Source organism: Ranitomeya variabilis, chromosome 5, assembly GCF_051348905.1.
Source record: "Ranitomeya variabilis isolate aRanVar5 chromosome 5, aRanVar5.hap1, whole genome shotgun sequence".
In the NCBI taxonomy this organism is placed as follows: Eukaryota; Metazoa; Chordata; class Amphibia; order Anura; family Dendrobatidae; genus Ranitomeya; species Ranitomeya variabilis.
In genome coordinates this window covers 102,766,113-102,789,971 of record NC_135236.1, presented here as the reverse complement: position 1 = coordinate 102,789,971, position 23,859 = coordinate 102,766,113, and the positions used below count along the sequence as shown (strand labels likewise).

Sequence of the window (23,859 nt, the reverse complement as noted above, 5' to 3'; positions counted from 1 at the left end):
TTGTCTTCCCCCAGATTTGGCGTAGTTTTCCGTTGGTGGCGTAGTGGTGTGCGCATGCCCAAAGTCCGGAATCCTCTTCCAGGGGATTTAAAATAGCGCGGTGTTCGTTATTGCATTGGTGATCGGTGGGCGCGGCCATCTTCCTTTGGCCGCGCGTGCGCAGAAGCGGCGCTCTGCTGGCCGCGGCTTCAGGAAAATGGCCGCCGCGATATCCATCTGCGCACGCGCGGCATCCCGCGGCCATTTTCCTGAAGCCGCGGCCAGCAGAGCGCCGCTTCTGCGCACGCGCGGCCAAAGGAAGATGGCCGCGCCCACCGATCACCAATGCAATAACGAACACCGCGCTATTTTAAATCCCCTGGAAGAGGATTCCGGACTTTGGGCATGCGCACACCACTACGCCACCAACGGAAAACTACGCCAAATCTGGGTGAAGACACCACGCCCATGTGACCTGACCAGCCTGATTGACAGGCGAAAACGGAGACTTTGCAAAGTTATTTCGGCAACTTAGGTGGGTAATAAACGCATAACACACACACTAATGTAACGCCCACCTCTGCCCCTATTTAACGCTATTTTTATCCCATCTTCCAAAAACGTGGTGACAGGTTCCCTTTAAGAAATGAAGGTCAGTCAGTCCGAAAAATTGGGCAAACTTTGAAAGTGTCCCCAAATGCAGTGGCAAAAACCATCAAGCACTACAAAGAAACTGGCTCACATGAAGACCGCCCCAGGAAAGGAAGACCAAGAGTCACCTCTGCTTCTGAGGATAAGTTTATCTGAGTCACCAGTCTCAGAAATCGCAGGATAATAGCAGCTCAGATTAGAGACCAGGTCAATGCCACACAGAGTTCTAGCAGCAGACACATCTCTACAACAACTGTTAGGCCGGAGACACACTGCTGCGAGATGCGGCCGAGTCTCGCTGGTTAAAAGCAAGCTGTGGCACCGGCACTCCGGAGCGGAGCGTGCAGCTGCATAGCAATACATGGAGCTGCACACTCCGCTCCGGAGTGCCGGTGCCACAGCTTGCTTTTAACCAGCGAGACTCGGCCGCATCTCGCAGCAGTGTGTCTCCGGCCTTAAGAGGAGACTTTGTGCAGCAGGCCTTCATGGTAAAATAGCTGCTTGGAAACCACTGCTAAGGACAGGCAACAAGCAGAAGAGACTAGCTTGGGGTAAAGAACACAAGGAATGGACATTAGACCAGTGGAAAATTTGAGATCTTTGGTTCCAACCACCGTGTCTTTGTGCGACGCAGAAAAGGTGAACGGATGGACTCTACATGCCTGGTTCCCACCGTGAAGCATGGAGGAGGAGGTGTGATGGTGTGGGGGTACTTTGCTGGTAACACTGTTGGGGATTTATTCAAAATTGAAGGCATACTGAACCAGCATGGCTACCACAGCATCTTGCAGCGGCGTGCTATTCCATCTGGTTTGCATTTAGTTGGACCATCATTTATTTTTCAACAGGACAATGACCCCAAACACACCTCCAGGCTGGGTAAGGGCTATTTGACCAAGAAGGAGAGTGATGGGGTGCTACGCCAGATGACCTGGCCTCCACAGTCACCAGACCTGAACCCAATCGAGATGGTTTGGGGTGAGCTGGATCGCAGAGTGAAGGCAAAAGGGCCAACAAGTGCTAAGCATCTCTGGGCACTCCTTCAAGATTGTTGGAAGACCATTTCCGGTGACTACCTCTTGAAGGTCATCAATAGAATGCCAAGAGTGTGCAAAGCAGTCATCAAAGCAAAAGGTGGCTACTTTGAAGAACCTAGAATATAAGACATAATTTCAGTTGTTTTACACTTTTTTGTTAAGTATATAATTCCACATGTTAATTCATAGTTTTGATGCCTTGTATGTTTATACAAACATAGGGTATGTATGTATGTATGTATGTATGTATGTATGTATGTATGTATGTATGTATGTATGTATGTATGTATATATATATATATATATATATATATACATACATACAAACATACCCTCATCTATAGCCATGCATGAGACAGAGGATCCTAACATTACATGTGTTAGGGGTCGAGTTCCCGCCTCTGCACAGGGGGAATCTCGGGCCATCTCCGCTGCGGTCTCCCATTCTTCTCCTGCCGCAGTGGAGTCTGCTCAGTGGAGACGTCGGTCCCAGTGTCTCGCTCAGTCTGACTCTGTACAGAGAGTTAGGCTACGTTCACATTTGCGGTCGGCGCCGCAGCGTCGGGTGCCGCAGCATCGCCGCATGCGTCATGCGCCCCTATATTTAACATGGGGGCGCATGGACATGCGTCGCACTTGCGTTTTGCGCCGCATGCGTCCCTGCGGCGCCCGCGTCCGGGCGCAGAGGACGCAGCAAGTTGCATTTTTGCTGCATCCAAAATCAATGAAATGCGCATGCGGCGCAAAACGCAGCGTTGTGCATGCGTTTTGCTGCATTTTTGTTTGCGTTGTGCGTTGCGGCGCCGACGCTGCGGCGCACAACGCAAATGTCAAAGGTAGCCTTACTGCTGCTTTTCCTGCTTCTTCCATTAAAGTCAGTGCTGGGCAGCGGCGAGCAGACGCTTCTGGGACTAAGTCCTGCTTTTCTCGTTCTGAGCATGCCCAGAGTAAGATCTCTCAGTGGAGATCGAGGGTCACATGATCAGACACTGCAGCTAAGGCCATTGGTCCTTCAGGTGCTCACGCTCTGTGGCAGCCTCTCATTGGTCCTTCTCGGAAGGTCCTGTACGTGCTGCAACTATTTAAGGCTCGCATGGCCGCACGGCCATGCGCTAGTATTGTTCTATGTTGTACTTTGCGCCAGTGTGGTCACGTATGATTGTGTTCAGGGACCCGGCTGAAATAAGCCCCTAGAATGCTGGCACCTCCAGCGAGGAGTTTGTGTGTTTGAGTATTCAGGGAGCTGGCTGAAATAAGGCCCTAGCATGCTGGCACCTCCGGCAAGGAGTTTTGTGTGCATGCATGACCACTGACTTCTCTCGTTTGGGTAGTTAGCCTGTGCCACTTTGAAGTTTAACAGGGTTAGTGCTTTGAGTTCACGGCTACTCTGTGAAGTAACAGAGGTAGCTCATACCGCCATTTAGTACCACTATTTGCTAGCAGCAGGTTCTCCTGCACGGTGGACCCCGGGCTGCGAACGCATATATTATAATAAAGTCTCTATATCCATTTGGTGCGTTCAGCTAGCCCTAACAACATGTTGCTTTATAATTGCCCGTTCCCATTTTGACTGATACAACTGGAGATGGTCTCCTCATAGCAGATCTGACCATTCCCCCAGCATTGCTGAGTTAAGAGTTATATTATTGAGTGCAGGATGAGTTACTGACCTCAATGAGAGCTTGTTATGTACTGGTTTCCATCATGACATTGAGATGAGCTCTACATTAATATATATGCAGCTAGCATGGTTACATTTCACAAGAAGCACTTTAGTAGGTTCTTTTCAAAGAAAAAACAACAAAATGACACTGTAGAGGGAAAGTAATGGCATTTAAAAGCAAATACTAATAATATGCATTTTTTTAATGCGCTTTGAGCAAAACATTATCAGCGAGATGTCCACATCTAAATGCAGGATTCAAGTAGCACAAGTAGTATCATTATCATTAAGACTGCATTATCCTAATTTTTGTAACAAAATACCTAAGGCATGTGTTTCTTGAATTGGCGCTTGCTGTGAAACCATCTTTTGTAACAGGAAATCTAAGACACTATATAAATAAGGCGCTACGGCAGACCTCAAAGACTTTCATGCTTCTCATATCCAGCAGGGTCATGTTAAATGTAACAAAAGGAGAAAACAGTGGAAGTGTCTCCTGTCTAAGTACTAACTACACCGACTAGCCTAGTGTCCTTTACACAACGTCAGTCAGTTGCTTTAAAAGCAGTCATAATAGATACTTCAAGAGGTTGTACTAAAAGGGTTTTTCAAAATCTAGTCATTGATGAACTAGCCTTATAATAAGTTATTAAAGTCAGATGGGTGGGGATCCAGCATGCAGCAGTCCCACCCACGAGCAGCCAGATGTAAATGTATGGAGCGAGATTACACCAGATCTGTACACTGTGTAGTGGCCGATTTAAGGCGCTGCAGCTCAGACCCCATTCACTTCCATTGGAGAGGAGTTCATCAGTGAGATAAATTTTGTGACTTTTGATGCCCTCACGTGAGTTTCTCCCAGCTATGCCGAAATGGACAGAGCTGAGGTGGGACAGGAGCAGGACGCCAATAGCTCATCTAATTTATGACGAGCTGTGGAGTTTCCTACACCAGAAATCACACCTCCGTACCTGACTGGTACTTTTGGTATTTTTGTTTGGAGTAGGGTATAGAGGCGCACGCCACTTTTCAGAAGCTCGAGATTCATGAAAAGACGTGCATCGCATCATGAATCAGGAGTGTCTGACTCTACCACACCCATCATCAAGGAAACCGGTCTTGAGAATCAGGTCCTTAGTGTCAAACGAAACGTAGGAATTAGCTGAAAACAGCCAAGGGCTAACATTTCATTAAATTATTGGCAGTACATGGTGTCATAGTTTTGACTCAATGCAACAATGCAGCAGATCACCGTTGTGGCTTTCCAGAAGAATATGTCCGGATATGCTAGAGGAGCCAGGATCTCCGATCTCAGTGACGTTGCTTTGATCATAGGAATCTGAAATAAATCCCTCCAAGCTCACTACACGTGAATAAAGACTTACTGTGAACAATTTGGATTTGTTGTAAATATGGAGTCCGGGACAACCTTAGGAATTATTCAGCAATCGCTGTTTTTATTTTGAATCCAAGTGTAATGATTACAAAACAGTCTGACGACTACAGTACATCTGACCTCACACCTCTGTTAAGAAGCCAACATGGGTCAACAGGACCTTCTTAAGTCTTTCGCCTCTCTACAGGCCAGCAGAAGGTTGAAGATCTTTAAGGCTTGTGGGTGAACAAGGAAAAAACAAACAAAAGAAAACTCACAACAGGAATCTTACTGCTAATGTGAAACGCTGCTCTGCACGAACTCACCCTGTGCAGATCGCAGCTCGGCAGCAGAAATTTAAATACAAATGTAAAAAAAACAACAACTGCACAGCAGGATGTTTGCACCTTCAGAATACGAGTCAGAAAAATAAAATTAATAAAAAACAAAACAAAGGCTTCATCTTTGAATATCATGGGTATTCCGTAGACACTTTTGGCTTGCAATGTTTGGTAGAAGGGCCTACATTCTGAGGTGGTGATTAGATACATATCGTGCGGTGCAAGTCCATCGGTTACACATCTTCTGCTGTCTGCGCTATTACAGACAAAGTGTCAACAGAATAAACCTGAAAGGCAAAAACAACTGAAAAATGTTCCCTTTTTACAGATTACATGTGGAGTTTTTCATGTAGGCAGTGGCCCCTATTAGATGTCAGGACTTTCCACCTGTCTTTCTGCGTCAACTCGTTTTTCAGGGGACGTGTAAAGGAAGTTGCAGCAGATGTAGAGAGGAAACAGGAGGAGGCGACTGTCCAGATTCATCACCACTTGTTCCTACAGATAAATCAGATTAAATTAGTGAAAATAAAGAATTAGCACACAAGGAGCTAAAGTAGGTGGAGATGTGAAGTCCTCCTCTGACCTCTGCTCTTGCGCCATTAATACAAGTTTCAGATTCTCCACAACAAATCCACGTGTTGTATCCTGTGGATTTTGACACCTGTACTATAGGTCAGTTCAGTGAGATTTTTTATGCAGTCGGTGTTTTTACAGGTAAAATAAATATAGTGAGGGGCCAGGCCTACACAATGTTCTGTAAAATATAAAAGTTATAAGCCAGGCACTTGAAGGATTGACTTGGCGGTGATCCACGTGTTAAGATGCCTTCAGATGCCTTGAAGAAGGAATCATTTGACACTGTGCCCTGGAGGCTTCCATATTCACAGATACAGTAACTAGGCTGATGACTAACCTCAAAGGGAAACCACAAAATGGGATGGGATGCCGATGGCAGCCAAAGAGCGTCTGCCCCTATTGTTTTAATGATTGGCAAGATCTCAGCACCAGGATAATTACTGATATGAGTCACAGAACTTTAGATGGGAAAATATCGACGGAAAGTAAACCATAAAATTAGGATTTTGTACTTAAAGAATTTTTTTTTTTGCAATTTTTTGTATATCTATAGTGAGCATGTGCAAAGGTCACTGAAAGGAGTGAAAGCAGGGACTGTGATTGTGATTGGTGGATCCGGTGTAATCTACACTATTATAGAGCCGCTGCCTGTCATCGTAATCCAATTTACAGCACTTTACAGTTTTGCAAGGATTTTCTATGTTCTCCACGTGTTTGCGTGGGTTTGCTCTGGGTTTTACGATTTCCTCCACACTACAAAGATATACTGATAGGGAATATATATATTGTGGGCCTCAATGGGGACAGTGATGATGTCTGTGAAGTGCTATATATACAGTGGGGAAAATAAGCATTTCATACACTGCCACTTTTTTCCCGCCTAAAAAGAATGGAGTTCTGTAATTTTTATTGTAGGTACACTTCACCTGTGAGAGGCAGAATCTAAAAATAAAAAACAGAAACAGAACATTGTACTGTATGATATTTACATAATGTATGTGCATTTTATTGCATGACATATATATATGACTCAACTGAAAAACAGAACTTAATATTAGGTACAGAAACCTTTCTTTGCGAATACAGAGGTCAGACGTTTCCTGTAGTTCTTCACCAAGCATGCACACAGTGCAGCAGGGATTTTGGCCCATTCCACCATACAGATCCTCTCCAGATCTTTCAGGATTTGCAGCTGTTGCTGGGCAACATTGACTTCTAGCTCCCTCCAGAGATTTTCTATTGGGTTCAGGTCTGGAGACTGGCTAGGCCACTCCAGGACCTTGAAATGCTTCTTACAGAGCCACTCCTTAGTTGCACTCCCTGGGTATTTCGGGTCATTGCCATGCTGGAAGACTCAGCCATGACCTATTATTTATTTATATAGCACCATTAATTCCATGATGCTGTACATGAGAAGGGGTTACATACAGAGTTATAGATATTGTTTACAGTAAACGAATTTACAATGACAGACTGGTACAGAGGGGAGAGGACCCTGTCCTTGCGGACTTATAGTCTACGGGATAATGGGGAAGAGACAGAAGGTCGGAGGTGCAGCAGATCGGGTGGTGGAGAGGTGGCAGATCGGATGGGGGATATTTGGGAGAAATCTTGGAGGCGGTTGTGTGAGGAACGAATAAGTGTGGTGGAGAGTAGGAGGTCTTGGGAGGATCGAAGATTGCGTGTGGGAAGATATTGGGAGACTAGTTCAGAGATATAGGGAGGGGACAGGTTGTGGATGGCTTTGCAGATCAGTGTTAGTAGTTTGAACTGAATTTGTTGGGGAATTGGGAGCCAGTGGAGGGATTTGTAGAAGAGAGAAACAAGGGAGTAGCGAGGAGAGAGGTGGATTAGGCGAGCAGCGGAGTTGAGGACAGACTGGAGTGGTGCAAGAGAGTTAGCGGTGAGGCCACAGAGCAGGGTGTTGCAGTAGTCGAGGCGGGAGATGATGAGGACATGCACAAGAGTTTTAGTAGATTGAGGGCTGAGGAAGGGACGGATTCTGGCAATATTTTTGAGTTGGAAGCGACAGGAGGTGGCAAGTGTTTGGACGTGCGGTTTGAAGGACAGGGCAGAGTCGAGAGTTAAGGCCCCGTCTCACATAGCGAGATCGCTGCTGTGTCACTAGTTTTGTGACGCAACAGCGACCTCAGTAGCGATCTCGCTATGTGTGACACGTACCAGCGATCAGGCCCCTGCTGCGAGATCGCTGGTCGTGTCGGAATGGCCTGGACCTTTTTTTGGTCGTTGAGGTCCCGCTGACATCGCTGAATCGGTGTGTGTGACAGCGATCCAGCGATGTCTTCACTGGTAACCAGGGTAAACATCGGGTTACTAAGCGCAGGGCCGCGCTTAGTAACCCGATGTTTACCCTGGTTACCAGCGTAAATGTAAAAAAAAAAAAACAGTACATACTCACCATCTGATGTCCGTCAGGTCCCTTGCCGTCTGCTTCCTGCTCTGACTGAGATCCGGCCGTACAGTGAGAGCGCAGCACAGCAGTGACGTCACCGCTGCGCTCTGCTCTCACTGTACGGCGGCTCAGTCAGAGCAGGAAGCAGACAGCAAGGGACCTGACGGACACCGAAAGGCGAGTATGTACTGTTTTTTTTTTTGGTAACCAGGGTAAACATCGGGTTACTAAGCGCGGCCCTGCGCTTAGTAACCCGATGTTTACCCTGGTTACCCGGGTGCTGCAGGGGGACTTCGGCATCGTTGAAGACAGTTTCAACGATGCCGAAGTCGTTCCCCTGATCGTTGGTCGCTGGAGAGAGCTGTCTGTGTGACAGCTCCCCAGCGACCACACAACGACTTACCAACGATCACGGCCAGGTCGTATCGCTGGTCGTGATCGTTGGTAAATCACCATGTGAGACGGGGCCTTTACTCTGAGGCAGCGGATTGCAGGTGCGGGAGAGAGCGTGATGCCGTTTACCATAATAGATAGATCGGGTAGGGGAGATATGCAAGGTGGAGGAAAGATGATGAATTCGGTTTTGTCTACATTGAGTTTTAGGAAGCGAGAGGTGAAGGAGGATATGGCTGATAAGACACTCCGGGATTCTGGACAGCAGGGAGGTGACATCTGGGCCAGAGAGGAAGATCTGAGTGTCGCCCGCATACAGGTGGTACTGGAAGCCATAGGACTTTATGAGTTGTCCTAGGTCAAGGGTATAGATGGAAAAAAGTAGGGGCCCCAGGACAGAGCCTTGAGGGACACTAACAGAGAGAGGGAGGGATGAGGAGGTAGTGTGGGAGTGGGAAACGCTAAATGTGTGGTCGGAAAGGTATGAGGAAATCCAGGACAGGGCAAGGTCTTTGATGCCAAGGGAAAAAAAAAAATCGGTAGCAGTAGGCAGTGGACAACTGTGTCGAAGGCAGAGGACAGGTCGAGAATGAGGAGGATGGAGAACTGTCTGTTGGCTTTGGCTGTAAGTCATTACTAATTTTGGTCATGGCAGTTTCAGTAGAGTGGTGGGGGCGGAAGCCAGATTGGAGGTGGTCAAGGAGAGAGTTAGATGAGAGGTGGGAGGAAAGTTGAGCATGGACATGCTGCTCAAGGAGTTTTGAAGCAAACGGGAGCAGTGATATGGGGCGATAGTTGGGCATAGCAGTTGGGTCAAGGTTTGTTTTTTTGAGGATGGGTGTGATGGTGGCATGTTTGAAGACAGTGACAGTGTTAGTGAGGTTGGGGAGCAGGTGGGTAGGGATGGGGTCAAGTGCACAGGTGGTGAGGTGTGATTTCGAAAGGAGGTGAGTAAGCTTTCTTTCAGTGATGTTGGAGAGGGAGGTTATTAGGGAAGGGCAGAGTTCTGGGATATGGAGTGGTTGGGGTGGTGGAACAGTAAAGGTTTGTTTGGTCGATCTTATTTTTGAAGTAGGTGGCAAAGTCCTCGGAAGAGATGAGGGGAGTTGGAGGTGGCAGTGGTGGGCAGAGGAGAGAGTTAAATGTGCTGAACAGTTGTTTTGGGTTGTAGGATAATGAAGATACAAGGTTTGTGAAATTGGTCTGTTTAGCAGAGGTGAGGGCTAATTTGAAGTCAAGTGTAGCTTGTTTGAAAGCAGTGATGTCATCTGGCAGGTGTGTTTCCTTCCAACGCCGCTCCAAGACCCTGGATGCTTGTCGACGGTTTTTGTTGAGATTGTCGTGCCAGGGTTACCTATTGATTTGTCGCACTTTGCCATGCATGAGAGGGGAGACTGAGTCTATGGCTGATGTGAGGGTGGAGTTATAGAAAGCAGTGGCGCTATCTGTGTCGTGGAGTGAAGATATGGAGGACAGAGGTAGAGAGAGTCTGTGAGCGTCTAGGTGAGCAAGGCTTCTACCAGGATGTGCTAGTGGCTGGAAATGGGGGGCGGGTGAGGAGGAAAAGGATGAGAAGGTAAGTAGATGGTGATCAGATAGGGGGAAGGGAGAGGTTGTGAGATTAGATATGGAACAGAGGCGGGTGAAGATGAGGTCTAGTGTATGTCCGTCTGTGTGGGTGGCTGTGGAGGATACTTGAATGGTATAAGTTGAATGGAGCAGGTCAGGTATGACCTTTATCAGATGTGACATCATTTGAAGTGTGACATCTATTAAATGTAACATCAGAAATATACCAGAAATAGTCCAGAAAGACTAATCACTGTCTTCTACTTTTACATGCCTTTCTTTTCTTCCCCTGCTCTTTAACCATGCTGACATTTGCCCTCACCGTTTTTGCTCCACTAATCCTCACTCTCCTTCGCTATCCCCAAACCCCTGTACTCTCGAACCAAATAACTATCTCCCCCTCTCTCTTACCCCCCTTCATCTGCAGACCTGCCTCTTAACTTCAGACCTCTCCTACTAAAATATAATATAAGCCGATCACTCTCATTCACCCACTTGCTTTCCCTTTCTCTGCTCCTTCTCACTGCTGGCGACATATCCCCCAATCCTGGCTCCCCCGCCTCATACATCCCACTAATTCTCACCCTATCCTTCTCACACTAAGGCCGGGATCACACATATGCGAGATACGGCCAAGTCTCGCAGGTGAAAACCCAACTCTGGTGCCAACACTCCGGAGAGGAGCGTGCAGCTCCATGTATTGCTGTGCGAATGCACGCTCAGCTCCGGAGTGCCGGCGCCAGAGCTGGGTTTTCATCTGAGAGACTCGGCCGTATCTCGCGTATGTGTGATCCCGGCCTAAGAGAAACTACTGCAATGCCTCACACTTAAAATCTGTGCCACTGACCCCCAACCCCCCTGCTTCCTCTCTCTGGAGCACTTTGGAATGCCCACTCCATCTGCAACAAGTTCCACGTGATCCACAATCTCTTTATTTCCCGCAACCTTTCCTTCCTGGCCCTCACGGAGACATGGCTGACGCACGATGACATGGCCTCCCCTTCTGCACTGAGTTACGGTGGCCTCCAACTTACCCACACTCCTCGCTCTGGCAACAGATATGGCGGAGGAGTGGGTATCCTTCTTTCCAAAAACTGCGCCTTCACTCTATCCAACCCCCACCCTCCCTTATTCTCCCTTTTTTCGAGGTTCACTCAGTCCATATCTACTCTCCCTCTAATCTCAAAATGGCTCTCATATACCGACCACCGGGCTCAGCCACTGCCTTCATTGACCAATTCTCCTCCTGGCTTCTTCACTTTCTCTCTGCTGATGTCCCCACCATCATCTTGGGTGACTTCAATATCCCTACTGACACCGGCCAGCCAGCAGCCTCCAAACTCCCATCTTCAATGCTCTTACTGAGGGAAGCAGGTTGTTCGCCAAAATCTCATGATGCATGACCCCATCCATCCTCTCTACAATATGGTGCAGTCATCCTGTCCCCTTTGCGGAAAAGCACCCCCAAAGTATGGGGATACCCCCACCTAGCTTTAAGGTTGGGACAGTATTCTTGGGGTTGTACTCATCCTTCTTCCTCCACACACGACAGTGGTCCCAGCTCTCTTAAGGTCATTTACTGTAGTTCTGTACAGATTCCTGACCTTTCTCAGGATCATCCTTTCTCCACGAGGCGAGATCATGCATGGAGCACCAGGCTGAGGAAGAGTGACCGTCATCTTGTTTCTTCCATCTTTTAATAATTGCGCCAACAGTTGTTGCCTTCTCACCAAGCTGCTTGCCTATTGTCCTGTAGCCCCTCACAGCCTTGTGCAGGTCTACAATTTTGTCCCTGGTGTTCTTAGACAGCTCTTTGGCCTTGGCCATGGTGAAGAGGTTGGAGTCTGATTGAGCTCATCTGTAAAAAAAAAGACACCAGTCTACATGCTCAAACAGGTGCAATTAATGCAGATAATGAGTGCAGAGTGGGAGGGCCTCTTAAAGAAAAACTAACAGGTCTATGAGAAAGAAAACAATTGCTGATTGGTAGGTGATCAAATACTTATTTCATGCAATAAAATGCAATTTAATTATGTAAAGATCATACAATATGATTTTCTGTTTTTTACTTTTCGATTCTGTCTCTCACAGTTGAAGTGTACCTATGATAAAAATTACAGACATCTCAATTTTTTGTAGGTAGGAAAACTTGCAAAATTGGCCGTGTATCAAATACTTAATTTCCCCATTGTATATAGCGCTGTATAAGTAAAATAGAAAATAAGCAATATTTTATGCAGGTTTGTCTGCATCACTAAATGTACAGTCAGAAGTCCATGATAGACAAAACACCAAATTAAGATCCTAGGACTGGATTTGTGGCCATCTAAGCTTTCCATATCACACTGACCTATGATAGCCCCCAACAAAATCCTTGAAGACAAGGGCATCTGTAAACCTTAAGTGGCATTCTAAAATAATGACATAACTCGCACACAGTCATCTCTGCTGCCAATGAAGTGGCTCTGTATTGTAATCTACTGCTCTTCACGGATTCTATGGAGAGTTGGACTTTGGGGGTGCTGAGCTACCCACCTTCTGCTTTCTTGTGTAGACTTCTTTATCATCTATTAATCATGCCGTTATGGCTGTTTTTAGTATGTGCCTAATACAAATAATTTCTTAAAATCATTAATAGGTCATATGCACACTTTATTTTATTTGGAGATCTGACATTTGTTTGTGTGGCTGACAGTAATTACAAGAGAGGGGCCTTACTTCTGTATCAGTCAGAAGCGATGCTATTTTTTCCTTGTTCACCAAAATCCAGTGTCAAGTGAATATGAAAAAACCCATATATCAGTGTAACACTTCAATACACTGTATAGCAAGCCATCTAATCAAAACGCATAATTTGCATATAAAAAACTATAAATCGGAGATGAGACACGGGGCAGCTGCCTGCAAATTTATCTTTTCCCTAAAACTGCTCTCCAAACATCATAAATGTCAGAGCGCCCGAAACTCTTCGTGTAGCACTCTAGTAGGAATGGTGTCATCTGGCTTGATGGACTGTCTCAATACGTGTCCAATGAAATGGAAATATCATGGAGCCTGATGTATTAGATAACAAAGCCTTGTAGACAGAACTTACAGCATTATTTTATTGTTGCTGTCTTGTGAACACAGCTCAGATGCAGCTCTACACTGTAAATGCAGAGTTCTGCATCATTACAAGCACAGCAATTCCAGATCTCATCTCACATGGCTGTCAGCTTTTATCTCCCCTCCTACCCACACAGACATGACATGTGGAATTGTTTGCAATGATACATAACTCAGCTCTGCTGTATCTACACGGTATCTGCAGAAAACAGTGATGAGAGGAGGGTGGGTTCCTTTCTCCCCTCCATGATGCCGCCTGCTTATGATTGGTCAGCCTCATGCAGGGGAAGAAGTACACGCCCCCAAAGACAAATCTCTGGTAACACCAAGTTAAACTATAACAAAACTAAACTTAAAGTTTGCAAGCTATTAACCCCACAACAGAGAGGAGGATTACATTTTACTCACTTCTGAAAACACTATAACATGATGTGGCTAGTTTAACATGCTCAAACTAGTGAAATATCCTCATTAAAGCATACACACAGGAAATTTCATAAATGTATGATAGATGTTGTTCCAGTGCCTGGAGTCAGACTCCCCAATAGTCGGATACCTGGTGCAAAGCATAAGCCATCAATTTTGTAATTCTGAAGAACCCTTTCAATCCTGTGTGCAATCTAGGAAATGTTTGACAGAAAGATGTGCCATATCCCACTGTACAGGCAAACGGTGGCATTTTGCTAGCAGGCGCTTATTGAAAAAAAAAAAAAAAAGTGTATGCCATTTTTTTTTTTCTAGACGACCAAGTAAGGTGTTTGGAGAATAGGAGGTTCTCCCACCGTCCCCCAAAAGACAGATGATAATGGAGACAACAATTGGGCACGCTTGTTTTGATATGAGATAAGTCACCAGCAGTGATGTCTGCCTGTGGCTAATCCCCTTACTATTTTGGCACATGCACACACAGCTGGCCATGCCGAGTGTGCATGTGTGTGGAAGGCAGTCTATGTGCACAAAACGATCTATTACAGATTGTTCTGTGTGCATCAGATGTACGGCTGGCTTATCTAAAACAGGCTATTAAATGACCGCGAATCAGCAAATGTTTAGCCGATTGGCAGGCGTTTAACGGACGCCATTGGCCAGTATAAACCAGCATTACGTCAGAAGCCCTTGAGCGGAACTTGTAAACAAGGAAATAAAGAAAAATAATGGTTATAGTTACTTTCCAGCGTAGCAGAAACAGATGTCACTATGAAAGCAATTATATAGTCTCACTTATTTAAATGAAATTCCCACTTAAAAAAAAAAAAAAAAGAAAAGACAATCGGCACTAACAAGATATATCACAGATGCATAAATGACTGATTAGATGTTTACCCTCAAGTGACTGCTTAGTACTGATTAAATGAAGTGGTAATAAACACACCGGGACTGTGAGCGGATATGGTCCTTGCAAAGAAATGCTATTTACAGTCCTATTAACAACTAGTCTCTAGTCACTGTCCAGCTCCCTTCCCCGGTGATCTTATTAAGGCCAGCCAGATTCTCCTCCATACTTATTTATAGCACAACCTCCTTAGAAAACACGACTGGAGCTCTGGATTATTTAACGCAACCCAACGAACGCAACACGTACCTGATCTTTCTCAAGGCTAAGGATCTGATAGCCACTGGTCCGACTGCAAATTACTTTACCATTTGTATCAAAGGACACCAAGCGTAACCTGTGAATACAATGGACGTTCACATTAAGCAGGACTAAAGTAAAAAGATGAAAAAAAACTAAAAAAAACTAAAACCAAATGTAATGTGGGTCCTTTACCCAGCATATACAAGTCTGTGGCTCTCAACGAGCCACAGCTCTCTATTAGTGATGAGCGAACGTGATCACATAAAGTGTTATCAGAGCATGCTCGGGTGCGGAGTGTCTTCGGAAAATATGTTCGGGTCCACCTGGCTGCATGTCTCAGGGATGTTCGATAGCCACAACACATGCAGGGATTGCCTGTTTTTTGGCTCCTCCATACAGGCGAACTCTCAACTCAGGAGGCCCTCCCTCACCAATCAGATCAGTCTGTACCGTCGAAAATGGTAATTGGTAATCTAATGTGCATGAGGGTCTATATACCAAAGCAGGTAAGCAGTAGTCTAAAGTCTCAGTAACTGTTGGACTTTACAACAGCTGCAGGCTTATGTAGTGGGACTGCATTGAGTGAGCAGTAAATGATGCGGTGTTATCCGTTAATTTGTTAATGTTTGTAGCTTATTTGTTGACTGTACTGTGTGACCTCCCAGTTTTGCTTGTTTTAGTTCCTTCCTTGTAGCCCAATTGTTGTGATGATGCAGATAATGATTGCTGTATGTCCCAAGTAAAACAGTCATTTCCCCACAATATCTGAGAACTGATAATTCTGCTGAAAGCTAAAATCTGCAACAGTACTAATAATGATCATAATTACAAACAGGATCTCGATCACGACTCAAATCAGTGATTATAATTTATTAATTCATGCTGCTCAAGCCACCGGACGCATGAACCAGAGACCGGCTTCAGCATAATATTCATTTATGGTCTGCTCTGAAATGCTGTGGCATGTCAGAGAAAGCATAGTTGAAGATCGGGGTCAAGGATGAGGTGACTAAGACGGCAAGTCACAAATGTAGCACCCCGCTGGCTTCTCTACACCCCATTCCGCTGGACTGACTGGTCTTTCCCTATACACACATTAAAAGGAAGACCTGCCATGAAGGAGAGCAGGGCGGGTTGAAGGCATTGGGGACCTACCTCCGTGACTAGTGTCACTAGTTCCCTCATTCCTGGCCTCCATTCTCAACTAAGTTTTCCTTAAATCTGAAGACTAAGGACAAACTTTGCAATGTGAAATAGCTAACAAGTCTAGACTTCAGAGGAAAAGTACTAGCAGTTTCTAGTAGTAATTTGTATTTATGACAGCAAACACTACTTTTTTTTTTTTATTCCTTGCGTCTCAATGGCAGAAGCGCCATATCGTACCTGAATGCAATGTTCCTTTGAGCCTGCAGACTGACTGATCCACTACATGGCTGATTTAAGGTGTTCCTCTTGAAAATTATGTAGCGATTCGTGTATGTGACCAACAAGTCAAATCCAAAGTTAAATCCAGTCCATCTCCAACAATACTGAAAAGAAAGTTTAGAAATGTGAACATATGAGATGGAAGTTTGATTACAAACCCCAAAGAAAGATGTGATAACCTAATCATTTTGTCATATTAAAAGGATATTGACACCTTCTGTGGCATTGTTTTTATTTCAAGAGGTTTACATTAATGACCTATCCTTAGGACAGGTCATCAATGTCTGATCGGCCAAAGCTCTGCTCCCGGCGCCCCCGCCAATCAGTCGTTATTGGTGTCGGCGACCGACGGCCACAAATACTCACTTGTGGAGCTGCTCAGTCTTCTGAAAGTTGCCGCCGCAGGGTACTACACAAACACCTCCTATTGATTTGCCACTTCCAGAAGATGGAGCAGCCGGCAACTGAGTAATTACAGCCAGTGGCCGCCAATACTGATAACAGCTGATCGGTGGGGGTGCCAGACCCCAGTCGATGGGACATTGATGACCTATCCTAAGAATCGGTCACTTGTGTAAAAGTAGTGGACAACCTCTTTTAAACTGTTACTTTTCACCATGGTTTTAAAGCAGCAGATAGTTCTCCATTCTCCTAAGTTCCTTGTTGCTACTCCTTGAGCAACAGTTCTGGTCAGCAGCTAGATAGTATAACACATTAATAGTCTGTGATTGTTCTGAAGCGTACATTGTCATCTCTACATATAAATATATTGATACTAGGGCTTTTGAAGAAGCACTCGGCTCAGGACAGTAAGAGCAGTCATTAGGAAAGCTGGTCTAGAAGCAGTGATAGGTGGGTGCTGGGGATTTTGCAGAACTGATAATAGCAGCTTGCTCGCAAGCAGACATGCAGGGGGAAGAAGGTGAGCAGCAAAGCGCTCTACAGAAATCAATGGGCTGAAGAGGGAAGGATGGTATCTCTGGAGTCAACTGCTCTCCTGGAATGTGCATACTAGGCCAGGCTCTGCTGGTCAACCTCACTGACAACAAACTGTACACTAGATAAAAGCGTGCATATCAGGAGAATGACAGTAGATAGCATGAAAATATGTAAGTTTGCAATTGACTTGCTTTTTCTAACTTGAGTAACCATGTCAATTTCACAAAACGAGAATACCCCGTGTAAAAAAAAAAAAAAAAAAAAAAAAAGAGGACCCATCAAGTGTCAAATATATATATTTTTTTACCTCTTGTAAATGTTGCTGCTCTCGTGAATCTGATGAGTTTCTTTTGTTCTTGCGTCTCCAGCTTTTCTTAATTATCACCCAGTTTTACCTGTATACAAATCTAGTATTTTAACCCCTTAGTGACCGAGCCAATTTTTTTATTTAATGACCAACCCAATTTTTACAATTCTGACGACTGTCACTTTGAGGTTATAACTCTGGAACGCTTCAACGGTTTCCACTGATTCTGAGAATGTTTTTTCGTGACATATTGTACTTCATGTTATTGGTAAAATTTCTTTGCTATGACTAGCGTTTATGTATGAAAAAAATGGAAATTTGGCAAAAATTTTGAAATGTTAAATTTTTTTATTGTTGTGCCCTTAAATCACATGTATCTCAGTTTGGGGGGTCAATTTGACAGAAAATACCCAAAAGTGACACCATTCTAAAAACTGCACCCCTCATGCTGCTCACAACCACACTCAAGAAGTGTATTAACCCTTCAGGTGCTTCACAAGAACTAAAGCAATGTGGAAGGAAAATATTAACATTGTACTTGTTTCACAAAAAATTTACTTTACACCCAAACTTTGTTTTCACAAGGCTATCAGGGGAAAATGGATCACACAATTTGTTGTGCAATTTCTCCCGAGTACACAGATACCCTGTATGTGGGGAAAAGCCACTGTTTGGGCGCATGGCAGGGCTCAGAAGGGAGAGAGCACCGTTTGACTTTTAGAACGCAAAATTGGCTGGAAGCAAAGCTGGGTGCCATGTCGCATTTGGAGACCCCCTGAGGTACCTAAACAGTGGAACCCCCCCTTCAAAATGAACCAACAGGAAAAATCTCTTCTTGTTGCCAACTGGCAGATCTCAGCGGGTGCGCCATTAAAAAGCAGCGCTGAGGAATAAGTACCCTTAACTGCCACCATTAAAAGGCGTATCGGCACTCGTTAAGGGGTAAGGCTTAAGTGGGCATGGCCCTCAACTGTTATAAGGGTGTTTTCTTAAGAATCATTTTTCCTTGGCTAACAAGACAAGGGGTCATTTCAGGAATGTACTGGTGCAGGAAAAGTGGGGGAAAAAAAACCACCACCAGATTTGGGAGAGCAGCAGCATTTAAAATATGTACAAAAAAATGCATATTTATGGTAAGTTATGGACAATCTTTAAATGCATGTATTTTGGGCTAAAACCTTTTACAATTCGGTTTCATTAAATTTTTTGCATGTTTTACCTTCCCTTGCTTCTGTGTTGTAATGATTATTGCTGGTTACAGAATGGGTTATCTAAAAACCCATTAGTGTGCTAGCTCTGAAAAGTTTGCAACTTTATTTTTTTCAAACCGCCTTTATCTGAGCGCACATTATGAAAACAGGTTTGAGAAGTGCTGCAGAAAACCTGCCACAGTATGTGTCGACACAGTCGTAGCTTCCGATTCAGGAAATGAAAGCCTTCGTTAGCGTGGTACGCGCCAGTAAATATATACGGTATGTTTTTTGTATTTTTTTTTATTCAACTATTAACTCACAATTTTACATATGCAATTATTAAAGGTTTTTCCATAAACAACATATGACCTATGCGCATAGTTATCAGGATAGATGATAAATGTATTACTAACTGGGGTCCACCAATTATGTTGAGATCCTCACCGATCCCGTTGCGACCCATACACCTATAGACAAATACACAGTAATAATAGTAGTTGTCGCACATGCCTATTACCACTCCATTCATACCGGTGACTTTTGGACCTCTGTTCTGAGACAGTTTTGCTTTCTTAGCTTTTCGATTAACTTGCGCAAAAGATGGTCGTTTTTTGGGCAGCATTTAAAAAAAAAAAAACCAGTCCTTAGTTATCACACTGATCTAATAGCTAGATATATAGAGAGATAGAGAAAGAGAGAGCGCGAGAGATAATAATCTTTAATTTTATATAGCACTAACATATTCCGCAGCGCTTTACAGTTTGCACACATTATCATCGCTGTCCCTGATGGGGCTCACAATCTAGAGTCCCTATCTGTATGTTGTTTTTTTTTGGAATGTGGGAGGAAACCTACGCAAACACAGGGAGAACATAAAAACTCCTTGCAGATGTTGTCCTTGGTGGGATTTTAACCCAGGATCCCAACGCTGCAAGGCTGCACTGCTAACCACGGAGCCACCGCGCTGTCCAGATAAAGAGAGAGATAGAGATATATAGATTCGTATAAACACACCTCAAAAAATAAAGGGAACACACTTAAACACATTGGAACTCCAAGTCAAATCACCCTGTCCAGTTATGAAGCAACACTGATTGTGAATCAATTTCTCCTGCTGTTGTGCAAATGGAACAGACAACAGGTAGAAATGATAGGTCATTAGCACGACAACTCCTATAAAGTAGTGGTCCTGCAGGTGAGGACCACAGATCATTTCTCGGTTCTCATGTTTTTTGGCTGTTTTGGTCACTTTTGCATTTTGTCATTGTTCTCACTCCTAGAGGCACAGTAGCAACCCACAGAAGTTGCTCAGGTAGTGCATTTCATCCAGGATGGCACATCAATGTGAGCTGTGGCAAGAAGGGTAGCAGCGTCTGTCGACAGTGTCCAGAGCACAGAACAGATACCAGGAGACATGTAGGGGACTGTAGGAGGGCAACAACCCAACAGGAGGACCTCCACCTACTACTTTGTGCAAGGAGGAACAGGAGGAGCGGTGCCAGAGCCCTACAAAATGACCTCCAGAAGGCCACTAACATCCATGTGTCTGCTCAAATCGTCAAACAAAAACTCCACAAGGGTTGTATGAGAGCAAGACGTCCACAAGTGGGTGTTGTGCTTACAGCCCTGATGGTTTAATCCAGGTCTGGGAGGAGCTCCCTCAGGAGAACATCAGCCGCCTCATCAGAACCATGCCCAGGCATTGTAGGGAGATCATACAGGCACATGGAGGCCACACACACTACTGAACATCATTTCCTTGACTTGGGGCATTTCCACTGAAGTTGGATCAGCCTATAGTTTAATTTTCCATTTTGATATTGAGTAGATATCTAGGCTGTGGCATTTTAGTGTTCCCTTTATTTATTTTTTAAATGTTTGACTGCCTCACAGTCAAACTGGTCTAGTTGTCCACAGCATCCAGAGTTTAGCTTTCACTTTACCTTAGCAGCTTCAATGCTGAAAGCTGCACTTTGGTTGCAATAGGCAACCAGAATGCTCTTACTGTGAGGCAATTTTCATGAATGAGGCCCCAGTTACTTCTGCAACAGACGTTGCTATAATTACGGACTTTAGAGTGACTTACCAAATTGCCCCACCTTAGCAACTACATGGTTGCTGCCCCTTTAAGAACAACTCTTTTGTCACTTTAATTCTTTAAAACCCTTTAGGCAAAAACTGTCTTTGCATTCACCACACGGACACACATTTTGTCTATTATTTCTATAGAGCCTAAATTCAGTGGGGGGGAGGGGGAAGTTTCGACTTTCATACTTCCATCATACATACATAGTGCATAAAAACTGCCTGGTGGGTTCTAGCTGTAAAATATCATTATTACTGAAAAGAATAGGAGATGTTCATATTAAATGTGCCCTAAAAATAGCAATGCCACGTCAATAATGTAATAATACCAGAATAATTCACATTCATTACCTTCACATAGGACGCACAAAGGCGGCTCTCATGATCCCAGTATATAGCGGGCTAGAGAATGGAGATACGCCATTGATTACTACATCAGAAAAATTAGGCTCCCTACTGGAATCTGCTCGTTAGTACTGGTTGACAGGTTTCATCTGCTGGTTTCTGTGTAATAACGGAGACTTTCTACACAAGTTGTTCTAGCAGTCTGCAACATATAAGGTCAGATCGATGGGAGCAGACATCCTGGACAAGTATGTACACCCTCAGTGACCCATACCTGTCAGATCATCTGTGTGCCGCCCATTTATCTTCCTTATAAAATCAATATTCTGATAGGTGAACCATGAACGGCAACTCTAAACACCAGACGTCTCGTCCTAACAGTCTGCACAATTTCTACAAGCTGCAAGAACGTGTTCACTGGGGATATCTTGTAAGGAGAGGCATGACGAACAATGATAAACCCAGAAACCTCATTATACCGCAGTCGGAGATGTCTAATTTCACTTTTTATTGTCTCATTCCTTCTTAGTGGTCAAATACAATGTACATTCTGCAAATGCAAGTCTAAGGCCACACATAAAAACCCAACAATAAGGCTACGTTCACATTTGCGTTGTGCGCCGCAGCGTCGTCGCCGCAACAAAACGCATGCGTCGTGCGGCCCTATCTTTAACATTGGGGCCGCATGGCGCCGCATGTACATGCGTTGTCATGCGTTTTGGTGCGTTGTACGCCGCATGCGGCGTTAGGGCGCGGCAAACGCAACATGTTGCATTTTTTGGGCGGCGCAGACTTTTTCCAAAACGCATGCGTCGTGTTTGCGTCGTCGATGCGCCTTTTTTCCCATTGACTTGCATTGACAACGCAGACGACGCAAGTACTTGCGTCGTGGTGCGTTGTACGACGCATGCGTTTTCCAATTAAAAATGCAAAACATTGTCTAGACTTTGTCTAGACACTTTAAAAAAGCAATATATATCTAAAAAAAAAAGGGGTCTGGCATTGTCTTTCACAAGGCTATTCAGTGCTGACCAGACTGTGAGGAGAAAAGTCACAGAGAGGAGAATCTGCTTGCCAAACCTGTAAGTATATATTTCTCTTGAATATTTTTATGTGTTTTATTTTTTGATTTTTATTTAATTTGTGCAATGTTTGGTCTGTGCTATTGTACGGTTATGGCACTGTGGGTTGTTATTGAAAAATTGTGTTTTTTTATCTGGTTTTGATTTACTTCTGGCGTTATATGCTGTGGTTTCTTGTCTTCGGCCTTGCTTGGTTTTGGATTCTTTTTAATGGGTTTTTGTTTGTTCTGGTATCATGCGGTTGTTCAATGCATTTTTTTTGGCAGATTTTTTCTTGTTAAATTTCTGGTGCATGTCTTTTTCTGGTTTCTATTGTTGGGGTTAACCGTATGGCGTTTTCTTGGCTCATGTCTTGCTGTGTTTTATTATGCTGTTGGCAGGCATTTTTTTTTCTTTTCTTGAGTGTCTTTTCTTGCTGGTAGGGGGGCTACATGTATGATGTTTCATTTGTATTGTATTGTTCCGTGCGGCTATATGCCATGCTATTTTCAATTTTATTTTCCCTTTTTTTTTTTTTGGTATCTCTGATGGTTCTTTTTCTGTATGGCATATATCTCCTTCCTTGCCTGTTTGCGTTGCCAAGTGTGTAGTATATATTTTTTTATTTTTGGTGTGGCCATTTTTCTATGTAAAATTTCATGTGTCTTCTTTTCTATTTTATGGTTTATCTTTTGGGTTGCTGTATTTTGTAACAGCGGTTGTCCCGTAATGTTAATTGCTTATTATCTAGAATGGTATTTTTCGCCTTTTCCAGATGTATTTCTGTGGTAGATGTCACCAGATGGTGTTGTTTTGGATCATGTCTTGTTGCTATTGTAAAGTATGGCGTGCAGTTTGCTATTTCATTGTGCCTTTTTATTTCCCTGTACATTTTTTTTAGATTTAAAAATTTGGACATTGGTGTCTGTTGTTGAAAAAATTTTGTTTGGGTCTATTCTTGTATTGTTTCTTCTATTGTATTCTCTTGCAATGTATGGCGTTGTGGTGTCGTTTTTTCAGTTTGCATTGTCCTATCTATCAGTCAACAGTCAATTGTGCTATTTTTAATTTTTTATGCCAATTTTATTGTTAGGTTTGGATGTGATTTTTTGCTCATTTTTTCATTGCAGAACAAACTTGCAAGAATGGCGAGTCCATGCGAATCTGGCCAATCGGCGCGGGGGAGTGCGGTGAGTAATTATGTTCAGTTGCTTACTATTCGCTGCCATTTGTACCATTGACAATAATTTTTGTATACAATTTTTACAGGCTTCTTCAAGTGAGGAGGGGGAAGGCAGTCAGCGGGAGCAGCGAGGTCGGGGCCAAGGTGTTGCGTCAGGCCGGCAAGTGAGTATATATCTTTTTTTTTTTTTTTTTTTAATCTTTTTTTTTTGAGTAGCATCCTGCTGTGAGGCACATTACATTTGAGGAGCATCCTGTTTTCACTAGGGATGTTTACTAAGTTTAATTACATTATAGCTTTTCAGGGCAGCAAGTATTGGGGGAAGGTAAAGGCCCCGTCTCACATAGCGATTTACCAACGATCACGACCAGCGATACGACCTGGCCGTGATCGTTGGTAAGTCGTTGTGTGGTCGCTGGGGAGCTGTCACACAGACAGCTCTCTCCAGCGACCAACGATCAGGGGAACGACTTCGGCATCGTTGAAACTGTCTTCAACGATGCCGAAGTCCCCCTGCAGCACCCGGGTAACCAGGGTAAACATCGGGTTACTAAGCGCAGGGCCTTAGTAACCCGATGTTTACCCTGGTTACCAGCGTAAATGTAAAAAAACAAACACTGCATACTCACCATCTGATGTCCGT

The 23,859-nt window shown here is 44.3% G+C and overlaps 1 protein-coding gene and 1 long non-coding RNA gene across 3 annotated transcripts in view; one reads left to right on the top strand and one right to left on the bottom strand.

Moving 5' to 3' along the window:
• Positions 1–408: 408 nt before the first annotated feature.
• Positions 409–23,859, top strand: part of LOC143775209 (uncharacterized) — a 111,672-nt gene continuing 88,221 nt past the window's right edge. The window contains exon 1 of the long non-coding RNA XR_013215594.1: positions 409–514. This is a non-coding gene — a long non-coding RNA (uncharacterized LOC143775209). The remainder of the gene's footprint in view (positions 515–23,859) is intronic.
• GMCL1 (germ cell-less 1, spermatogenesis associated) overlaps positions 4,761–23,859 on the bottom strand; it is a 158,174-nt gene continuing 139,075 nt past the window's right edge. For both annotated transcript variants that reach the window (XM_077263077.1, XM_077263078.1), the window contains 3 exons: positions 16,062–16,207; positions 14,685–14,772; positions 4,761–5,541 (listed from right to left, as the gene is read on the bottom strand). In XM_077263077.1, the coding sequence (XP_077119192.1) occupies positions 5,413–5,541; positions 14,685–14,772; positions 16,062–16,207 (363 nt within the window). In that variant the 3' untranslated portion in view covers positions 4,761–5,412. The remainder of the gene's footprint in view (positions 5,542–14,684; positions 14,773–16,061; positions 16,208–23,859) is intronic.